Consider the following 21,910-nt stretch of genomic DNA (forward strand, 5'->3'; position numbering starts at 1 on the left):
TAAGACCTCTCCCATCTCCCTAATCTCAAGTAAATCCTTCATACTTAGAAGGTTAAGTAACTAATGATATATACCTAGCTATTTATATCAGATCACAAATTGAAATCTAGGTCTCCTATCATCAAAAACAAACAAAAAAACAGAGCCTTTAGCTTAAGTTCATCTTAAACCAAAACGACTTACTGTATGTGAGTGTGTGTGTACATATCATATATCACATATGTATGTGTATATATATATATTTCTGTATAATATTCAAAATATAATAAAACATATTCTAAATTAAACTTGTAAAATTAAATTAGACGTTTAATCTTTCTTTTTTGGCCGCACCGCACAGCTTGCGAGATCTTAGTTTGCCGACCATGGATTGAACGTGGGCCCTGGCAGTAAAGCGCTGAATCCTACCACTGGACTGCCATGGAATTCCCTAGACGGCTAACCTTTTTTTTTTTTTTTTTTTTTTTTTCAGTACGCGGGCCTCTCACTGTTGTGGACTCTCCCGTTGCGGAGCACAGGCTCCGGCTGCGCAGGCTCAGCGGCCATGGCTCACGGGCCCAGCCGCTCCGCGGCATGTGGGATCTTCCCGGACCAGGGCACGAACGCATGTCCCCTGCATCGGCAGGCAGACTCTTAACCACTGCGCCACCAGGGAAGCCCCGTCTAACCTTTTAAATGCCAATTTCGACCCACTCTAGAAACTGTATAAAGAAAAACACACTTGAAGGAATTAAAGACACAGAATATAGTTCCTAGGTCCCAAAAAGTAGGGAAGGCTTTTGGAGTTTTCCTTAGTTATTTTGGTTTTTTATGTATTCAACAAATACTTATCTGGGCCTATGAAAAAACAGACACTGTGGGTAGGCAAGTAACAAAAATGAAGAAAATAAATCCTTGATTATAAGGAGCTACTAGAACCAGGAGGAATCTAACTCCATTCCACCCTCTTTTACAAATAAATTGAGGGCCACAGTTAGTGACATTTCTATAAGTAAAACACAAGTTTGCTGACTTCAACACAGTTCTTTCCAGCCATCTGCAGTTTATTCAGCCTAGTGAATGCAATGTGATTATTAGAACTAGACAATCAAGCCAAGAGGGAAAATGCTACAAAGAGAAGAACTAGTACAGAGACCTGGCCTCTTCAGCTATGCAAGCCAAGCCTAACCTATGTGAACTAGAAATCCCCCCAAGTCTACTGTTACATGTTTCTAATACTAAAATAAGGAAGCAGGGTTAATCTGCAGTGGTGCTATTTACTGGTACTTTGTAATTAAGGGATATGTGCAGCACAGTTCTCTAATGAACCTGCACCCTATAGAGACACACAGCCTTCCTTACGGTCTTCAGTATTTAAATCACAAAGATAAGAAAAACTGTCAAAAAGTAAAATTAAACGCATTTCCTGTTCAGTTTAGTTTCTTCATCCATAAACATACCACGATTGTTTTCAGAACTACAGAAACTCAACCCACAAAGCACTGACACACAGAGGCAACAAAAAATAAGCTATTTAAATATCAGGATGGTGCTTAAAATAAAGTCTCAGAGAAAATGCCTCTTCATACAAAAAGAGTATGTGAACTTTTAAAGTTTTAACACCCAGTATTAGCTTTAAGAATCAGGCTCTTATCCTGCAAAAGGTCAGTCACTGTGGTAAAACCCTCAAAAAACAAAGGCTGAAAAATCGAAAATCTACCATTCTTTGACTTATTTCAAATATATACTGAATTAGACATTTAATGGCTTCAAAAATAAACATGACATATCTATTTTAACTTAGCCCTTTATAATATAAAGAGTGACAAAGAATAGTAAATGTGCTAAACGACTGGATCAATGAAGGAAAAAGCAGCAAGACATAAAGCACTTACCACTATCAACAGCTTCAACTTCCCGGTCAATTGCATCTCTGATCATTAGTGGATGGATGAAGAATTGGGCCCATCTGAAAAAAAAAAAAAAAAAAAACTGTTTGGTAAAAGCTTTTCATCAGTCAACATCTACTTTTTTAATTAAGAAGCTTTACTAAGATGGAGATTTAGTTCATAATCATGCATATAAAACCTAAACAATACACAGCATTTCTAGATTTTAAAGTCTACAAACTACCTTTTTTCTATTATGAAATATAATACCCATACAGAAAAGTATTATATATAAAACATGGGCATATAGACTATAAGGTAAACACCTGAGTGGCCACCACTCAGATCAAGAAATAGACCACTGTCAGAACTCTAGAAGAACCCAGCACCCACCTTATCCTCAGAGTTAATATCATGAATGTTACGGGTATCACTTCTCTGCTTTTCTTGATAGTTTTACCACATATATATGTATTTCTAGGCTGGTGTTTCTTGATCTTTTTTTTTTTTCCATTATCAACCCTAAGTAGCCTTTTCAGAAATTTTCTTCTTATCACTCCCCTATGACATTTTTACCCACATATACAATCTGTTTACATATTTTATGTGTATCTGTGATTTTATAAATAAAAAGTATCTGAGGCCTACTTTTTTTAACTTTTTAAGTTAAATTTTTTTTTAATTAATTTATTTATTTTTGGCCGCGTTGGGTCTTCGGTGCTGCACGTGGGCTTTCTCTAGTTGCGGCGAGCGGGGTCTACTCTTCATTGCGATGCACGGGCTTCTCATTGCAGTGGCTTCTCTTGTTGCGGAGCACGGGCTCTAGGTGCACGGGCTTCAGTAGTTGTGACACACGGGCTCAGGAGTTGTGGCTCGCTGGCTCTAGAGCACAGGTTCAGTACTTGTGGTGCACAGGCTTAGTTGCTCCACAGAATGTGGGATCCTCTCAGACCAGGGATTGAACCTGTGTCCCCCGCATTGGCAGGCGGATTCTTAACCACTGCACCACCAGGGAAATCCCAAGTTAAAATTTTAAAGGCTATTAGTATTTCACTTAATTTTATAACTGTATTTGCTGTTTAATGTAATATATTCCTTATATAAATTGTGATGATCAAATTACATATGCAAATTAACAATTTATATAATAACAGCAATGCAATCAAGTTTTTAAAAAATTAAACTCATTTTTCCAACAAAACACATTGAAAAAATTAATTTCCTACAATATTTAATAAACTTTGAACTTTTGCTTGCTCTGAGAAGAAACTTTTAATTTAATTAGCTACTAGATACTCATTAAAATATTACTGACATTTTTTTCTTGTCGGTACTTAGTATAACTAACGAAGGAAATAAATAATAAAAGGAACTAAATAATGAAGGAACTAAATAATAAAACAGAATATTTTTATTTAATTCTAAAAATCAAAGTCACACACAAAAGCAGAGAGAGGATCAAACATAACATCCACAAGGCAGCCAATGGCAACCAACTGACACACACAGACCACCTCTAGTGATGACTTCAAGATCAGTCATTTGAAAGTCCTCCAATCATCTATCCACCACAATTTTGTACCCCTGACCTTGCAGACACTCTGCATATCTTCCACAAAGTCAATGTCAGAGTAAATGGTGCTCAGGTGATATTTGAGAAAACTCAAAAAGAAATCAAACACTAAGATTTTGCAGGTAGGGTTAAGCTTTGGAGGGCCACAAACCATTATAATATCAAATGTTTTTTCACCTTCAAGACCAATTTTTGCCACCAAAAGAAACAGTATGAACCCTGCCAAGAATGCATGTTCTAGACAATATAGGTTCATTTTGAACTTCATATAAATGGATATATAGTGATTTATTTAACTCAACACTCTTTTTAGTAGTCATTCATGATGCTACATGTGGCTGTGGATCATTTATTTTCATTGCAGTAGAATATTCCACTGCATGAATTTATTCATCCATTCTACTGCTGGTGGACATTTGGGCTGGTTCTGGGTTTGAACCATTACAAACAATGCTGCCATAAACATTCTTATAAATATGTACCACGGCACATGTGCACAAGTTTGTCTAAATATATATCTGAGAAAGGAACTCCTAGGTAATAGTATATGCATCATATGTTCTACATCACTAGGTAATAATCAAACTTTTCCAAAGTGATTGTGCCCATCTACACTTGCATCAGATCATCCTCCAATCCTCTACAACATCACCCTCACTTGGTATTGTCAGACTAAAATTTTCTGCAACTTTTAGGAGGATAGTTAAATCTCATAATGGTTCTAATTTACATTTTCCTGATTGAACATTTCATATATTTATTAATAATCTGAATTTCTTATCTTGTAAAATGCCTGGTTAAGGGTTTTTTCTATTGGGTTGTATTTTTCTTATTGATCATAATAATATATATATAATTATCCATTTATATGATATTATCATATATAAATTATGTTACATACAATTACATATATAATCTAATAATTAAATCTCTGGTAGTTATTCTAAATATAAGTCCTCTGTTAGTTACATGTGTTGCAAATATATTCTCCCACTTTATACTTGCTTTTTTCATGCTCTATGTTATCTTTAGATGAACATAACGTACTATCATTTTTCTTTATGTTTTGTTTTTGCATCTTGTTTGATAATCCTTACCTAAGGCTAAAGTCAAGCTTACCTATAAAACTTTTAATTGTACTTTTCACTTTTTGGTCTATAATCCACATAGAATTGATTTTTTTGTGCATGTTGTGAGATAGGGAGTCAATTTTGGTTTTGCCTTTATAGAAGCCCAACTGTCTCGGCATCATTTTTTTAAAAAGCCCTTTCACCACTGCTCCATAATGCTCCTATCAAAAATGAAGTGTCCACATATGTGTTGGTCTATTTCCATTCCAAGAAATATCCTGTTCCATCATCTCTTTGTCTAGCCCTCTGCTAACACCCTAATGTCCTAATTACAAAACAAATCTTAATATCTAGTAGGTCAAGTCCTGCTACCTTGTTATTTTTCCAATTCAAAAGTATCTTGTCTATACTTAGCCCTCTGCATTTCCTTATAAATCTTAGAGTTAGCTTGTCTATTTAAGACTAAGTAAATCTTCTGAGATTATGGTTGCGATATCACTGAATCTGTACATTAAATAGGAAGATTAATGTCACTAAAAGAAAAAAAAGGCTTCAGGGAATTCCTTGGTGGTCCAGCGGTTAGGACTCCGGAGCTTCCAATGCAGGGAGCACAGGTTCGATCCCTGGTTGGGGAACTAGGATCCTGCATGCCGTGCAGCATGGCCAAAATCAAAACAAAACAAAAAAACAAGGCTTCAAATCCATGAATAGTATTTCTCTCAATTTATTTAGGTCTTTTTAAATATCTCACAATAAGGTTTTAATATATTCTCCATGAAGAGGTCTTACACATAATTTTTGGGATGATTCTTGAGTGTCTGATTATTTGTGTAGCTTTTATAAACTTTTTTTAAATTTTAATTTCTAACTGTTGCTGATACATAGAAGTTGTACTTTTATATGTTAAACATAGTATCATTTTTATCATTTTTAATTTTTGCATATCAAGCTATCTCACTAAATTCTGTTAATGTTACTAATTTTTATATGTAGAAGATTTTAGATTTTCTATGTTCACAATCATATCATATGCTTTGACAGTTGTGTATTTTGCTTATTTTTCTTTCTTGCCTAATATAATAGAATGATGAACAGAAGCGATCACAACCCGTATCTCTGTCTTGTTCCTGATCTCAACTTGGAATCTTTCAAGGTTTCACCATTAAATATAAGGTCTGGTTTAAACTATCAAATATCATATTGAGAAAGCTGCCTTATACTCTATTTGCTAAGAGCATCTTTGTGAATAGATACTGAATTTCACCATGTGATATTTTTCTACATATACTGAGACATGGTTTTTCTCCTTCAATCTGACAATGCGATGAACAGCACTGATTTTCTGTTAACCCTACCTCATATTTCTAAGATGACCCCAACTCAGTACTGCTATATCAGCCTTTTTGTGAATCTGGTCTATATTTTTTCTTATATTATACTTTCTTAAATCAAGGTCATGCTACCTTCATAAATGAGGGAGGAATTATTTCTTCCTTCAATTTTTTGTACAACTCTAAACAAGTTTATTTTTGAGAAGTTTTTATTACTAATTTTTTTAATGATTATAAGAGTATGAAAACTTTTAAATTATAATTTCTCTTATGTGGGTTTTATAAATAATATTACTAAGAATTTGTGAACGCCATCTAGTTTTTTCATTTACTGGAATAGGTTGTTCAAAATACCTTATTGTATTTTCAATATCTGCCAATATGTCTTAATTCTTTTCCATTCCTGATATTTGCACATACTCTTCTTTTTCCCTGACCAGTCTCATGAAATGTTTACCTATTTTGTCAGTTTTTTCAAACCAACATTTAGCTTTCTTGAAACTACCATATGTATATTGTTTCTATTGAGGAATAATTCACATACCACAAAATGCCCTTTTGAAGTACATAATTAAAGGGATTTTACTACATTCACAGAATTGTGTAAACATTACCACTGTCTAATTTCAGAAATTTTTCATTAACCCAAAAATAAACTCTGTATCCATTAACGGTCATTCCCCATTTCCTCATCCCTCCAGCCCCTGGCAAGCACTAATCTGCTTTTGGTCTCTATGGATTTGCCTATTTTGGACATTTCATATAAATGGAATCATACAGTATGGGGCTTTCTGCATCTGGCCTCTTTCTCTTAGCATAACGTTTTCAAGATTCATTCATGTTGTATTACTTACCAGGACTTCATTCCCTTCTTATTGCCAAGTAATATTCCTTTGTATGGATGTGCTACATTTTGTTTATCCATTCATCAGTGGATTGACATTTAGGTTGTTTCCACTTTTGACCTATTATATATAACACTGCTACTAACACTCATGTAGAAGTTTTTGTGTAGATATATGTTTTCAATTCTGTAGAGTATGTATACTAAGAGTGGAACTTTTGGGTCATATGGTAACTCTATGTTTAACTTTTGAGGAAGTTTTCTAACTACATTTTCTAACACAGCTGAACCACCAGCAATGTACGAAAGTTCCAATTTATCCACACATTCACCAATAATTGTAAATGTTCTTCTTTTCAAAGTGGTATCTCATTGAAGTTTTTTTTTCTAATTGAAGTATCGTTGATTTACAATGTTGATTTCTGCATACAGCACAGTGACTCAGTTATACATATTCTTTTCCATTCTGATTTATCACAGGATATTGAACATAGTTCCCTGTGCTATAAAGTAGGACCTTGTTGTTTATTCATTCTATGTATACTAGTTTGCATTTGCTAATCCCAAACTCCCAATCCTTCCCTCCCCCACCCTCCTACCCCTTGGCAACCACAAGTCTGTTCTCTATGTCTGTGAGTCTGTTTCTGTTTCGTAGATATGTTCATTTGTGTACTATTTTAGATTCCACATATAAGTGATATCACATGGTATTTGTCTTTCTCTTTCTTACTTCACTTAGTAATGATATTGCTGCAAATGGCATTGTTTCATTCTTTTTTATGGCTGAGTAATATTCCATTGTATATACATACCACATCTTCTTTATCCATTCATCTGTAGATGGATATTTAGGTTGCTTCCATGTCTTGGCTATCGTAAACAGTGCTGCTATCAACACTGGGGTGCATGTATCTTTTCAAATTAGTTTTTGTCTTTTCCAGATATATGCCCAGGAGTGGGATTGCTGGATCATATGGTAACTCTATTTTTAGTTTTTTGAGGAACTGCCATAATGTTTTCCATAGTTGGTGGGAATTTATATTCCCACCAACAGTGTAAGAGGGTTCCCTTTTCTCCATACCTCTCCAACATTTATTATTTGTTGACTTTTTAATGATGGCTATTCTGACCAGTGTGAGGTGGTATCTCATTGTAGTTCTGACTTTCATTTTCCTAGTGACTAAGATGTTGAGCATATTTTCATGTGCTTATTGGCCACCTGAATATTTTCTTTGGAGAAATGTCTTATTCAAATCGTTTGCCCATTTTAAAACTGGGTTATTTGTTTTCTTATTGTTGAAACTAGAAGTTTTATATATATTCTGGATACTAGCACCTTAGCAGATAGATGATTTGTAAGTATTTTCTTCCATTCTGTGAGTTGTCTTTTCACTTTCTTCATAGGACCCTTTAAAGCAAAAAAGTGTTTAATTTCAGTGGAGTCCAGTTTATCTAGTTTTTCCTTTGTTGCTTCTGCTTTTGATGTCATACCTGAAAAACTATTGCCAAGTCCAAGGTTACGAAGATTTATGCCTATGTTCTCTTTAGAGTTTTATAGTTTTTGCTCTTACACCTAAGCATATGTCTCAATTTGTTAATATTTGTATATGGTATGAACAAAGGATCCAACGTCATTCTTTTGCATGTGGATATCCAGTTGTCACAGTAGCATTTGTTGAAAAACTATTCTTTCCCATTGAATTGCCTTGGCACCCTTGCAACTGACAATAAATGTAATGGTTTATTTCTGGAGCCTCAATTCTATTCCACTGAAGTATATGTCTATTCTTATGCCAGTACCATGTTGCCTTGATTACTGTAGATTTGAGTAAGTTTTGAAACTGGGAATATGAGTCCTTTAACTTTGTTCTTTTTCAAGATAATTTTGGCTATTCTTGGTCTCTTCCTTTCCATATGAATTTTAGAATCAGCTCATCAATTTCTTCAAAAAAGACAGCTGAAATTTTGATAAGGACTAAATTGAATCTGTAGACCAATTTGGGATGTATTGTCATCTTAACAATATTAAGCCTTGTAATCTATGAACATGGGATGGCTTTCTATTAATTTAATTTGTTCTTTAATTTCTTTCAAAAAAATTTTTGTGGCTTTCCACAAACAACTCTTGCACCTCTTTTGTTAAATTTATTCCTAAGTATTTTATTCTTTTTAATGCTATTGTACAAGGAATTTTCTCTTAATTTCATTTTTCATTGCTAGTGTATAAAAATACAACTGATTTTTGTACAATGATCTTGATCCTGCAACCTTGTTGAACTTGCTATTAGCTCTAATAGTTCATTTGTGGACTCTGTAGGATTATCCATATACAATGAGTTCCTATTATTTGTGGTAGTTATGTTTTCTAAAGTTGTCATGACTGCTGAATTAGCGAGTATTGAATGACTGTCCTAGGAGTAATACACATACACAGATTATGATCTTAAATCCTAAAGGTATCTCATTCTAGTTGATTCTCTTTTATTTCACAAAAGAGAAAATGAGGTTCAGAAGTGTTAAGGAAACTGCCTGAGGCCACTTCCCCAGTGGGTACCAGAGTTGGGACTCAAACTCCATAGAACTGGCTCCAGAGCCAGAGCTTCTCTTACTATATTGTACTGTCCCTTATCCTCTGGTCATTTCTGTATGAAAGCTGAAACAAAAAGGTAGAGTGTTGCCTTTTCAACCTCAGCTGAGAAGGTGTGTGTCAGGCAACTCAAATTTTTCACAACAATTTTCAAATTTTTTCCCAAATTTTTCACATGTCCATGAATGACTAGAAAAGCACTGCAAGTATTCATTTTGGAGTTACAAATAAATTTTAGTGAGTAGGTGAATTCTCCACAAATAATGAGAATCATCTGTACAAGATTATGCCATCTGCAAATAGAGATAGTTTGACTTCTTTTCGAATCTGCATGATTTTATTTCATTTTCATGTCTAACTGCTCTAGCTAAAACCTCCACTTCAATGTTGAATAGAGGTGGACAGTGCTGATATCTTGATCCTAATCTTTGGGGAAATGCTTTCAACCTTTCACCATTAAGTATGATGTTAGTTGTGGGTTATTCAGATACCCTTTATCAGGTTGAGGAAGTTCCCTTTTATTCCTAGTTTATCAAGTGTTTTACAATGAGAGGGTGCTAGATTCTGTTACATGTTTTTTCTGTTTATATTGAGATGAATTTTGGAATGTGTTTTTGTCCTTTCTTCTATTAATATGGCATATTATGTTGATTGGGTTTTGTATGGTGAACTAACCTCGCAATCCTGGGATAAATCCCACCTGGATTGTGCATAATCCTTTTTATGTGTTGCTGGATTCAGTTTTGTGGTTTTGTTGAGGATTTCTGCATCTCTATTCATAACAGATACTAGTCTGTAGTTTTCTTGTGCAATGATTGTCTAGTTTTGATATCAAAGTAATACCGGCTTCATAGAATGATTTAGGAAGTGTCCCTCCTCTTCTATATTTTGGAAGAATTTATGAAGCATTAGTGTTAATTCTTTAAATGTTTGGTAGAATTCACCAGTGAAGTCACCTGGGTCTATACTTTTCATTTGGTAAATTCTTGATTACTCATCCAATCTCTCATTACAGGTCTATGCAGATTTTCTGTCTTCTTAAGTCAGTTTCAATAGTTTTGTCTTTCTAGAAATTTGTCCATTTCGTCTCAGTTATCTATTTGTTGGCATAAAATAGTTCATAATATTCTATTATACTCTTTTTTATTTTGGTTAAGATCATACTAATGTTCACTCTTTCATTCCTCATTTTAATAATCTGAGCCTTCCTTTTTCTTGGTTAGTCTAGCCGAAAGTTTGTCAATTTTGTTCATCTTTTCAAATAACCAACTGTTGGTTTTATCTTCTATTGTTTTTCTATTCCCTATTTATTTCCACTCAAATTTTTATTATGTCCTTCCTTCTGCTTACTTGGGTTTAGATTGCTCTTCTTTGCCTTGTTAATTAAGATGGAAGTTTAGGGTCACTTGAGATCTTTTTTAATGGAGGTGTTTACAGTTATAAATTTCCCTCTGAGCACTGGTTTTGATGCATCCCATAATTTTTGTATGTTGTTTTCATTTTCATTAGTCTCTATTTTTTAAATTTCCCTTGTGATTTCTTTTTTGATCCATTGATTATTTAGGGTAAGGTTGTTTAATTTCTACAGATTCGTGAAATTTCCCAGATTTCCTTCTGTTACTGATTTCTGATTTCATTACATTATAGCTAGAGAACATACTCTGTATAATTTCATCCTTTCAAATTTACTAGGAATAAATTTATTTTATGACCTAATATATATCTATGCTGGAGAAAAATACATGCTGCACTTATGAAGAATGTGTATTTTGCTGATTTGGGGTGAAGTGTTCTGCAGATGTCTAGTTAGTTTATACTCTTGTTCATGTCTTCTATTTCTTGTTGATCTACCTAGTTTGTTCTGTCCTTTATTGAAAGTGGGATATTTACATTTGCAACTATTATTATTTGTGTATTTTTCCCCTCAATTCTGTCAGTTTTTGCTTCATGTATTTTGAGGTTCCTTTGAAAGATGAACTTATGTTTATAACTGTTATACCTTCTTGATGAACTGACCCTTTTATCATTACAAAATTCCCTTGTCTCTAGTAAAAAGTTTCATCTTAAAGTCTTATTTTGTCAGATATTAGTTCAATCACTCCAGCTCCCTTTTAATTACTATTTGTATGTATATCTTTTTTCATCTTCTTATTGCCAACCTATTGGTGTATTTTAATCTAAAGTGTGTCTCTTACAGACAGCATTTATAGCTGACGCATGTTTCTTTCCCCAGTCTGCCAGTACCTTGTCTTTTAATTGAAATGCTTAACCTGTTTACACTTAACTTAATTACTGATAAGACAGGATTTATATCTTCCTTTGCTATCTGTTTACTGTAAGGCTTATGTCTTTTTTCCCCTCTATTCCTCCATTGCTGACTTCTTTTTGTTAAAATAGATATTTTCTAGAGTACCATTTAAATTCCCTTGCCATTTCTTTTACTATATTTTTTGAGTTATTTTCTTAACTAACATCTTAACTTATAACAATCCATTTTGAATTAATACCAACTTAACTTCAGTAGTATACAAAAACTTCGCTCCCATATACCTGTTCTCTCTCCCTTCCTTTGTGTTATTATTGCCATACAAATGATGTCTTTATACATTACATGCCTATCAACACAGATTTATAATTTTTGCTTTATACAGTTAGTTATCTTTTAAATCAGATAGGAAAAAATTACAAAAAGTATATTTATACTTTCTTTTATATTTACCTATATAGTTAGCTTTACCAGTATGCTTTATTTCTTCATGTGGATTTCAGCATCCTTTCACTGCAGTCTGAAGGACTCCATCCATCTAGTATGTCATATAGAGAAGATCTGCTAATGACAAACTTAAAACTTGGTTTTTAACTCATCTGAGATCGTCTTAATTTCTCCATTTAGAAGGATATTTTTGCTGGATATAAAATACGTGGTTTGTAGTCTTTTTCTTTCAGCACTTTGAATGTGTCATACCATTGCCTTCTTGCCTCCATGATTTCTGATGAGAAAGCACCTGTTTACCTTACTGAGATTAACTTTTATGAAAAAAGCTGCTCTTCTCTTGCAACTTTCAATATTCTTTTTACATTTGGCTTCTGACAGCTTGATTATAATGTGTCTTATTGTGAATGTCGTTGTTGTGAATACCACTGTGTTTATCCTTCTGGAAATCCTTGAGTTGCTTGAACATGTAGATTTTGGTCTTTTATCAAATTTGGAAAGAGTTTGGCTATTATACCTTCAAGAATACTTTCTACCCTTTTCTCATTTCCTTTTGGAACGCCTATGATACACATGTTAGTATGCTTGATGGTGTCCCACAGATCTCTGAGGCTCTGTTTATTTTTCTTCATTCCTTTTCTTTATTTCTGTTCCTCAGACTGGACAATCCCAACTAACCTTTCTTCAAGTTTGTTTACTCTTTCCTCAGCTAACTCAAATCTTCTGTTGAGCCCTTCTAGTTAATTTTTCATTTGAGTTGTACTTCTCAACTCCAGAATTTCTATTTGGTTCTATTTAATAATTTGTATCTCTTTATTGATGTTCTCTATTTAGTAAGACATCATTCTCATATTTTCCTTTAGTTCTTAGACAGTTTTCTTTAGCTCTTTGAACATAATTAAAATAGGTGATTTAGGGTAAAGAAGATGTGGCACATATATACAATGGAATATTACTCAGCCATAAAAAGAAATGAAATTGAGTTATTTGTAGTGAGGTGGATGGATCTAGAGTCTGTCATACACAGTGAAGTCAGAAAGAGAAAAACAAATACCATATGCTAACACATATATATGGAATCTAAAAAACAAAAATGTTTCTGAAGAACCTATGGGCAGGACAGGAATAAAGACGCAGATCTAGAGAATGGACTTGAGGACACGGGGAGGGGGAAGGGTAAGTGGGGACGAAGTAAGAAAGTGGCATGGACTTATATATACTACCAAATGTAAAATAGCTAGTGGGAAGCAGCCACATAGCACAGGGAAATCAGATTAGTGCTTTGTGACCACCTAGAGGGGTGGGATAGGGAGGGTGGGAGGGAGATGCAAGAGGGAGGAGATATGGGGATATATGTATATGTATAGCTGATTCACTTTATAAAGCAGAAACTAACACACCACTGTAAAGCAATTATACTCCAATAAAGATGTTAAAAAAAAAAAAAAAAGGTGATTTAAAGTTTTTGCCTAGTAACTCCAGAATCTGGGCCTTCTTAGGGACAGTTTCTATTGACTACTGTTTTTCTGGTGTTCAGCCATACTTTCTGCATCCCTCATAACTTTCTGTTGAAAACAACATTTTAAATAATATAATGTGGCAACTCCGTAAATCAAGATTCTCCTCCCTCCTCAGGGTTTGTTATTATTGCTGTTTGCTGTTCTTACTGTTTATATATTTAGTACCTTTCTTAAACTAATTCTGTAAACTCCATATTCTTTGGCAAGTACAACCACTGCTTGGTTAGCTTAGTGATAATCTTTGGTTGAGGAGAGATTTCATTAAATGCCTTGCCAAGGGGTTGTCTGTGCATATTGGGGGATGCTTTCAACATTCAGTCAGGCAGTTTACAACTCTGCCTTAGCCATCACATCCTGCTTGCCCAGAGACTCAAGGTCAACCATGGTGACAGCTTAAGGCATTCTTAGGTCTTTCTTGAGCAGGCACACAGCCCTGGACATGACACAGCTATATGCACATATGTGACCTTCAAAATTTCCAGGAATATACTGGAGCTTTTCAAAGCCCCTTAGGATATCTCATTTTCCAGTTTTTCCTTTTAAGCTTTTTGAATAGCCTATTTGTTTGCCCCAACTGTTATCCACTGCCTCAGGTAGTCATAAAGGTAAACAACTTCCATCCAAATGTTTTCAACAAATGCCTCCAGAGAAAGATTTCTGCAAATGGGTGAGCTCCCAGTCAGACCAAATACATAAAAATCCATGAATGGTGGTTCCCAGGAAATTACCAGACAGGTCAAATAATAAAGATTCTCCAGAATGATGTTTTTAGAGAGCTCTAAATCCATCCAGCCCCCTTCAGTGGCTGCTAGACTGCTGTTTTTTACTGAGATTGTGGGACCTCTTTGTTTTCGAGACTACTGTAGAGCTGGGTAGAGGGCAATGGAAATAGGGCAAGTTAAAATGCCACAAAACTCACTGTTCTTAGTAAGATTTAGTCACTCACTTGAATGAATACTCCTTGGATTGTTGCAAGCTTTTGGTTATTTCCAGAGTTCTGAAAAAGTTGATTTTGACAATTTTTGGCAATGTTCTCATTGCTTTTATAGAGGAGGGGCTTTTTGGAGGTCCTATTTCACCATTCTTCTGAGGTCAGTCTGCTTTTTATTTCATTTATTTTCATCACTTCTTTCTTCTTTCTTTGGGCATACTTTGCTGGTCTTACTCAGACTTCCTGAGATTGATCAGCTCATTAATTTTAAGCCATTCTTCTTTTCTAGCATATACATTTAAGATTATATATTTCCCTCTAAGTACTACTATAGCTGCATCCCACAACTTTTGTTCTATAATATTTTTATAATTCAGTATAAAATACTTTCTAATTTCTGATATGCTTTCGCCTTTTACCCAGGTGTTTCTTAGAAATATATTTAATTTCCAAACATAAGGCAATGTTCTAGTCGGCTTTCTGCTTCTGATTTCTAGCTAAAATTTAACTGTACACTGTGTTCAGAAGACATAATTAATATGGTTTCAATGCTTTGAAATTTGAGACTGAACTTGTGGCTTAAAATAGGGTCAACTGAAAAAATTTTGTAGTTGGAAAGTGTTAATTAGGCATTCTGTATACATCTATGAAAAAAAGTGGTAATCCTTTTGTTATAATCTTCTACATCCTTATTGATTTTACGGTTGTTCTATCAATTACTGAGAAAGGGGTGTTAAATCTCCCACTGCAGTTGGTTACTTGTTCATTGGTCTTTATATATGATTTACTGTGAGGCTATGTTAGTAGATGTGTTCAAACTGGAAATAATTATGTCTTCCTAGTTAAGTTTTATCAATATGAAGTGAGCCTTTTGAGCAACAGTAATATTTTTTCCAAGCCTTACATCTAAGTCTTGAAAACTATTTGATTGGGTTTTTAAAAATCCAGTCTGACAATGTTTAATTGGAAATTAATCCACTTACATTTAATGAGAATTACTGTTATATATGGATCAACATCTACCTCCATCCTACTTTGTACTGCTTCTCCCACTTGTTCTGTCTCTCCTACTACTTTTTTTTCTTTGAATTTATTATTAAAAAGAATTATTCCAAATGTTTTCCCTGTACTGGTTTGGAATTTTTACGCTCAAATTGTGTTCTTTTAGAAGTTACCCTTGAAAATATTACACGTATCCTTTTAACTTATCAATGTCTAACATTAATCAATACCTTAGAAAAATACCTTTTTCTCCATCATCATTATTCCTGATTGATATGTTATTGTTGCTTTAATTCTGTATACTTTTTAAGTTTTTTAATTACTGTTTTAAGTAATCAATGTTCATTTATATTTATTCACATAAAATGACTCTCATTGTTCTTCTTTTTTTTTTTACATCTCTGATCTGCATTTTCCTTCTGCCTGAAATAAATTCTTTAAATTTCCTTTGGTAAGTTGGCTGGTGGCACACACTCTCAATTGTGTGTCTAAAGGTCTATTTTACAATCATTCTTACAAGATATTTTTTGCTTGGTGTAGAATTTGTGGTTGGTAGTTATTTTCTTTCAGGCTATTACAGATATCCCACTATCTTTTTTTTTTTTTTTTTTGCGGTACGCGGGCCTCTCACTGTTGTGGCCTCTCCCGTTGCGGAGCGCAGGCTCCGGATGCGCAGGCTCTGGATGCGCAGCCTCAGCGGCCATGGCTCACAGGCCTAGCCGCTCCGCGGCATGTGGGAACTTACCGGACCGGGGCACGAACCTGTGTCCCCTGCATCGGCAGGCGGACTCTCAACCACTGCGCCACCAGGGAAGCCCCCCCACTATCTTTTAGCTTCCACTACTGCTGTTGAAAAGTCATCCATCAGACTAACTAATATGACTTTGAAGGAGTTCTGCCCTTCCATCTTGCAAAGATTTTCTATATTTGGTTTTCTGTAGTCACTATATCTTTCTATATGTGGATGTCTTTTAATATACACTTTTGGAATTAGTTAAACTTCTTTAACGTCTGATTTGATGTTCTGGAAATTTTCCAGTGACCAAACCTTCAAGTATTTTGTCTACTCTATCTTTCTCTCCTCTCCTTCTAGGACCCCAGGTAAATACATATTTGACATTTTCACTCTATCCACTATGCCCCTTTTCCTTTTTTTCTGTACCTTTCATCTTTTTTCTCTTCATACTGTATTAGGGATTTCTTTTGGTCTATCTTCCAATTCACAAATTCTATCTTCATCTATAGCTACTCTTTTCTTAAACTTGTCCATTGGGTTTCAATTTCAATTATCATGTCTCAGTTCAAAATGCTCTTTCTTTTTTTTATATTTCAAATCCCATAGGTCACATTTTATAGTTTCCTATGCCTTGCAACTGTATTCAAACTTGTCCCTTATTTCTTTAAAATTGAATCGTTTTTGTAATCGTACATTCCAATCTCTAAGATTTCTAAGGCATTAAAAGTCTTTTTCTGTTTTCTGTTCTCATTCATGTTGTCTTGTTTTGTTGTGTGCCTGCTTATGTGTGACTGAATGCTGGTCACTCTACTTGAAAAACGGTTTATAGGAGTAATGTAAAGCATAAAATAAAGGTATTTTCCTTTTGAGAGGATTTGTGTTTGCTTCTCTTGGGCATCAGAGAACACTACCAGCTCTGGACCATGTTAAATCACAATCAAGGCTTAAGGTTTGCTAGACAACTCAGGCATTTTGAAAGCAGGCTGTAATTCCTCAGGATGGCTAATCCATTTCTTCAACCTGAGGGTGATGCCTTCTGGAGTCCCAGTTTATCATGAGAAGGGCATCCTGTTAGACATCCCACCATATGAACATCCTGGGCTTTGATAATTCTTGCTCTTGCCCTGAAATACTGATAAACCAAAGTTCAAATTTACTGAAATTAGCAAATGCCACCAGGGCAAAAGCAGCTTCCATTCTCATTTACTTACTAGAGTAAAAATTCAGTCATCTCCTCAACTTTTTATTTAAATGATTCAAAATACTGATAAACAATGTGACCTGTGAAGGAATTGGATTTTAGTGACTTATTAAAAAATACTGGCACTTAATCCACGCTATATAAGAGTCCTTTGAAAATGATCCAAAGACTTTTTATGCCTTACTAACTGTAGAAGTGTAATATTTTCATATTTATTATAGTATAGGCAATGCTTAATGCTCTACCACTATCTACCATTTATGGCATGAATTCATGGTTTGATATTCTTATTTATTTCTCCTATTAAGCAGTAGCATTCTTCTTATTAATTCTGATAGGTTCTTTTTCTTTTAAGTAGAAATAATCTATAATAAATGTGTAAATATCTTTTGATTTCCTGAAGTAGTCCTTAGATTTCAAATACATAGAATTTCTTAAGAAGAAATGAAACAAGTTCTTTAACTAGACTTTATACCAAGTTGCATCATCTCTGAGGTGGTCAGAATTTATTCAACATATCCCTTGCCTATTCTTTTTTCCAATGAAGTGGATTTTTTCCTTCTTTATATCTGGATATAACCAAATATAAAGTCATGAGAATTCAACTTGTCTACTGCTTAAGCTTTCTTCACACATAAAGACCTGTTTCGATGTTGTGAAACTTGGAAGCTGAAAACTTTGAAACAAGAGCAAACATGCAGTCATCCTAAAAGTATTCCTAATTTTCTCATGGCTTTTTTTTTTCTTTTTGGCCATGCGGCATGTGGGATCTTAGTTCCCCAACCAGGGATTGAACCTGCACCCCCTGAAATGGAAGCGTGGAGTCTTAACCACTGGACGGCCAGGAAAGTCCCAGAGTATTCCTAATTTTCTAAGTTTATAGAAAAGATAAATTTGGGCATCATTTGCATTGCCTTTGTTAATTTCTTTTGTCTCTATTCTTTCGTTTGTTATTTGGGAATTAAATGTTTAATTAGAGAAACACTGAGATCAAATATATGTGCTATAAGCATGTCCTTAAGTATATGATTAAAAAAGAGCTATAAACTAGTTCACTGAATGTAAGTAGACAGCCATATTTTAGATTAATGAAGAAAAACCACTAAGTTGTATCCTATTATAAATATTGTCATCAAAGTAATTGTATCAATTTTAATGGAATTTTGGCATTGTTTTAGGAAAAAAAGTTGTTAATTTGGGGGTTCAAGAACACATAAAGGGGCTTCCCTGGTGGCGCAGTGGTTGAGAGTCCGCCTGCCGATGCAGGGGACAAGGGTTCATGCCCCGGTCCGGGAAGATCCCACATGCCATGGAGAGGCTGGGCCCGTGAGCCATGGCCGCTGAGCCTGCGCGTCTGGAGCCTGTGCTCCGCAACGGGAGAGGCCACAACAGTGAGAGGTCCGCGTACCGCAAAAAAAAAAAAAAAAAAGAAAAAGAAAAAGAAAAAGAAAAAGAAAAGAAGAACACATAAAATATTTATTTCATTGAAAATAATGGTATATGCTTTCAACTTACAGGAATTTACCTAAAAGTTTTCTCAGGGTCAAATTAATCTCTTAAGGGATGAGACAATTTAAGAAAACTGGACCTTTGTCATGTTTTGAGATTTTTTTTTTTGCCATTTCTGTTTTGATTTTATGGCATTTTTTTCTATTAAAGAAAAACTGTGTTAATTCATTCAAGAAATATCAAGTATCTGCCAAATTCTTGATGCTGGAGATATATCAACAAAAAATAGTCCAAAATTTCTGCCCTCAGGGCTTACATTATACTGGTCAAACTTGGGATTTCTTTTTTTTATATTTCAATCTTATGTTTATCTAGATTTTGGTATAAAGTGACTCCTTTTTTTCCAGCGTAGGCTTTGGTTTACAACCTTGTGATAGCAAAGCTCTACTAATGCCCTGACATAAACTTTCTAGAAGACAATTTTGCAGTGAGTATCAAAAGTTCTTCTAAAAAAAGCTTTAAAAATATTCATGAAAATAGAAATTTCACTCCTTAGAACTTAACTAAAAGAAATAATTAAGGATGTACACAAAGATTAGGATATTCATCATAGCATTACAATACTAGAAAACTGGAAACAATTCAACTGTCCAATAATATGTGACTGGCTGAACAGATTATGGTACTTCTATATAATATGAATCATAAACAATCACTTAAAATCATGCTTTATAAATTATAAAATTATATGTAAAAGTGATATACCTTGTTTATAAATATGAAAAGATATGAACAAGCTGATCCCATATACGAGTATAGATAGCTATATTCCAAAATATCAATCACGGTTAACTCTAGATTATGAAATTGGGAGCAATCTTATCTCTTTTTGCTTCTCTGTTTTTCCATATTTTCTACTAAATTAGAAAATAACAATTGCAATAATGAGTCAATAGAGACTATGTTATGTACAAAACTCAAAAGGTGTTTAAAGGGCTTCAGTTTAATCTTTAAAACAAAGACTAAGGATTACAAAACAAGAGCCAAGGCGTATTTATAATTTGCTCTTTTCTCCAAATAAAGTATTGTGACAATTCTACAGAATTAGAACACTGCTAGAAAAGAAATACCATAGAATAATGCCCAATATTTCCAATTGTAAGGTGGCATTAGATAATCAAAATAAAAATACATTTTGAGTTAATTACCTATCCAGGGCTTCTTTGAAGTACTTCCTCTGGACATCAAACTGAAAGACTGTACGTTCACAATCCGTTGAAGCATTATCACTACCCCCATGTTTCTTCAGGAAGGCGTCAAACCCATTCTCATCTGGATATTTCAAACTACCCATGAATACCACTAAGTGGAAAGAACACAAAGTCACAGAACACAAAGATACAGACAATGTTTTTATTAACAAGGATGAAATTTCTCATATGCAGAAAAAAAAAAAAAAGAAGAAAATATGTCATGAACAATGGTTACGTCTGGATAATACTTTCTTCATTACACTTCTGTTTTTGTAATTTTCTATAACGTTCATATATTACTTTTATTCTCAAAGCCTAAACATTTTATTTTTAATGAAAGAAATACATAATTTATTTGTGAAAAGGTTAAAATGTAAACACAGACATATAAACAGATTAATTTCTACTGTAAAATCTCATGAGAAGTTTACCCTCAACTATTGAATAGCTTAGAAAACCAGAACACAAAAAAATGAGTAATTTAAGTATCATAACTGTATAGCATTCACAAAGGTTTTACTTGGGTACATTCATAATTAAACTGAAGATTTTCTGTTTTATTTTGATATTAATCATGCCTTTTTATTTTATTTCTGATGCTTTGACATCTTGAGGCCTTGCCAGCCCTGGAAGAGACTGCCCCTCCCAAGGCTACAGACTAAATTCCTAGAGGTTAGCAATTTTCTCCTGATTTGTTGGGCTTCCTGTACCTGAATAATAAAACCTACATTTTAAAATAGTTTTCTAAGTGGTTTCACTCTAATCTTCAAAATAAGTGCACTCAAGGAGATTAAAATTAAGTCTTCCCCTATGATATCCACTAACATTTTTTCTTAGTTTTTCTCTTATTAAACAAATTATAATTCTACCAAACCAGTTACTTATCTTTGAAATCATTTCATTCAAATTTAGAGGGAAAAACACACCCGGGAATGATATTTTACAAAGATCTTACTGTGCTCCAAAAAGTGTGCCAGCCCTGGCAGGTCATCTGGATCAGCAAAACTCCCAACTCCAACACAAAGAGCCGCTGCAGACTGGAGTAAGTAGAACACATACAAATAAACAGTGAGTCAATCCTAAAGGAATAATATTATCATCTCATTTTAAAGATTCACTTGGAGATGGACTTTTTCCAATAGAAAGTAACAAAATTCTTTCCCTGAGAATCAGGAGGAGCAGCAAAGTGAAACTCACCAGAACTGTGTCAGTTTCACCCTGCTGCTCCTCCTCTTGCCATCCTGCCAAATGCTGAAGAGGTGCAGACCTAAGGAAAAAAGCAGAAACAGACAGAAAAAAGCGAAGGGGGACTGGCCAGCCCACCCAAGTATTATATTGTGCCAGCATTTCAAAGTTCTGGACCAAGTTTGTTTCCTGATTTATCAGATTTCAGAAATCTGCAGAAGTAATATACCTGAGTAGATTCTGTCTAAAGATCTCTAAGCAATTAAAGGCTCTCTGTGTTCAGTAACTCAGTTACTAGATGGAAACTTCTCAATATGTTACTCAGAAAATCTTGTTTTTATTAAAACAGGGCATAAAATAACAAGTCAGGAAAACATCTAACAAAGAAAATAAATAAATGGTTAAGAAAGAAAATCTTTAACTATTAAAAAACTACAGAACTAAACTTTAAAGAGGCTTTTTAGTTCTTCACTTCTTATTGAAGATATATAAAATACTTATTGGTTGATATTCTCCCAATACCTTGGGAAAATCAGTTTCCAACAAAATAGATGGTCAGGAGGCATACCAAATTCTGCATTTAAAATGATCAGGGCATACCATTATATCATTATAAGTTAAAAGATACAAAAGGGGAGAGAAAAATA

General features: G+C 34.2%; 1 protein-coding gene across 4 annotated transcripts in view; it reads right to left on the reverse strand.

Annotated features, from left to right (window-relative positions):
- NRDC (nardilysin convertase) overlaps window positions 1–21,910 on the reverse strand; it is a 91,425-nt gene that overhangs the window by 43,987 nt on the left and 25,528 nt on the right. For 3 of the 4 annotated variants that reach the window (XM_067726115.1, XM_067726113.1, XM_067726112.1), the window contains exons 4-7: window positions 21,276–21,345; window positions 21,034–21,115; window positions 20,034–20,187; window positions 1,875–1,948 (exon numbers count right to left, since the gene is read on the reverse strand). In XM_067726115.1, the coding sequence (XP_067582216.1) occupies window positions 1,875–1,948; window positions 20,034–20,187; window positions 21,034–21,115; window positions 21,276–21,345 (380 nt within the window). The remainder of the gene's footprint in view (window positions 1–1,874; window positions 1,949–20,033; window positions 20,188–21,033; window positions 21,116–21,275; window positions 21,346–21,910) is intronic. The other variant, XM_067726114.1, reaches the window with a different exon arrangement.

Source organism: Pseudorca crassidens, chromosome 2, assembly GCF_039906515.1.
Source record: "Pseudorca crassidens isolate mPseCra1 chromosome 2, mPseCra1.hap1, whole genome shotgun sequence".
Classification (NCBI taxonomy): Eukaryota; Metazoa; Chordata; class Mammalia; order Artiodactyla; family Delphinidae; genus Pseudorca; species Pseudorca crassidens.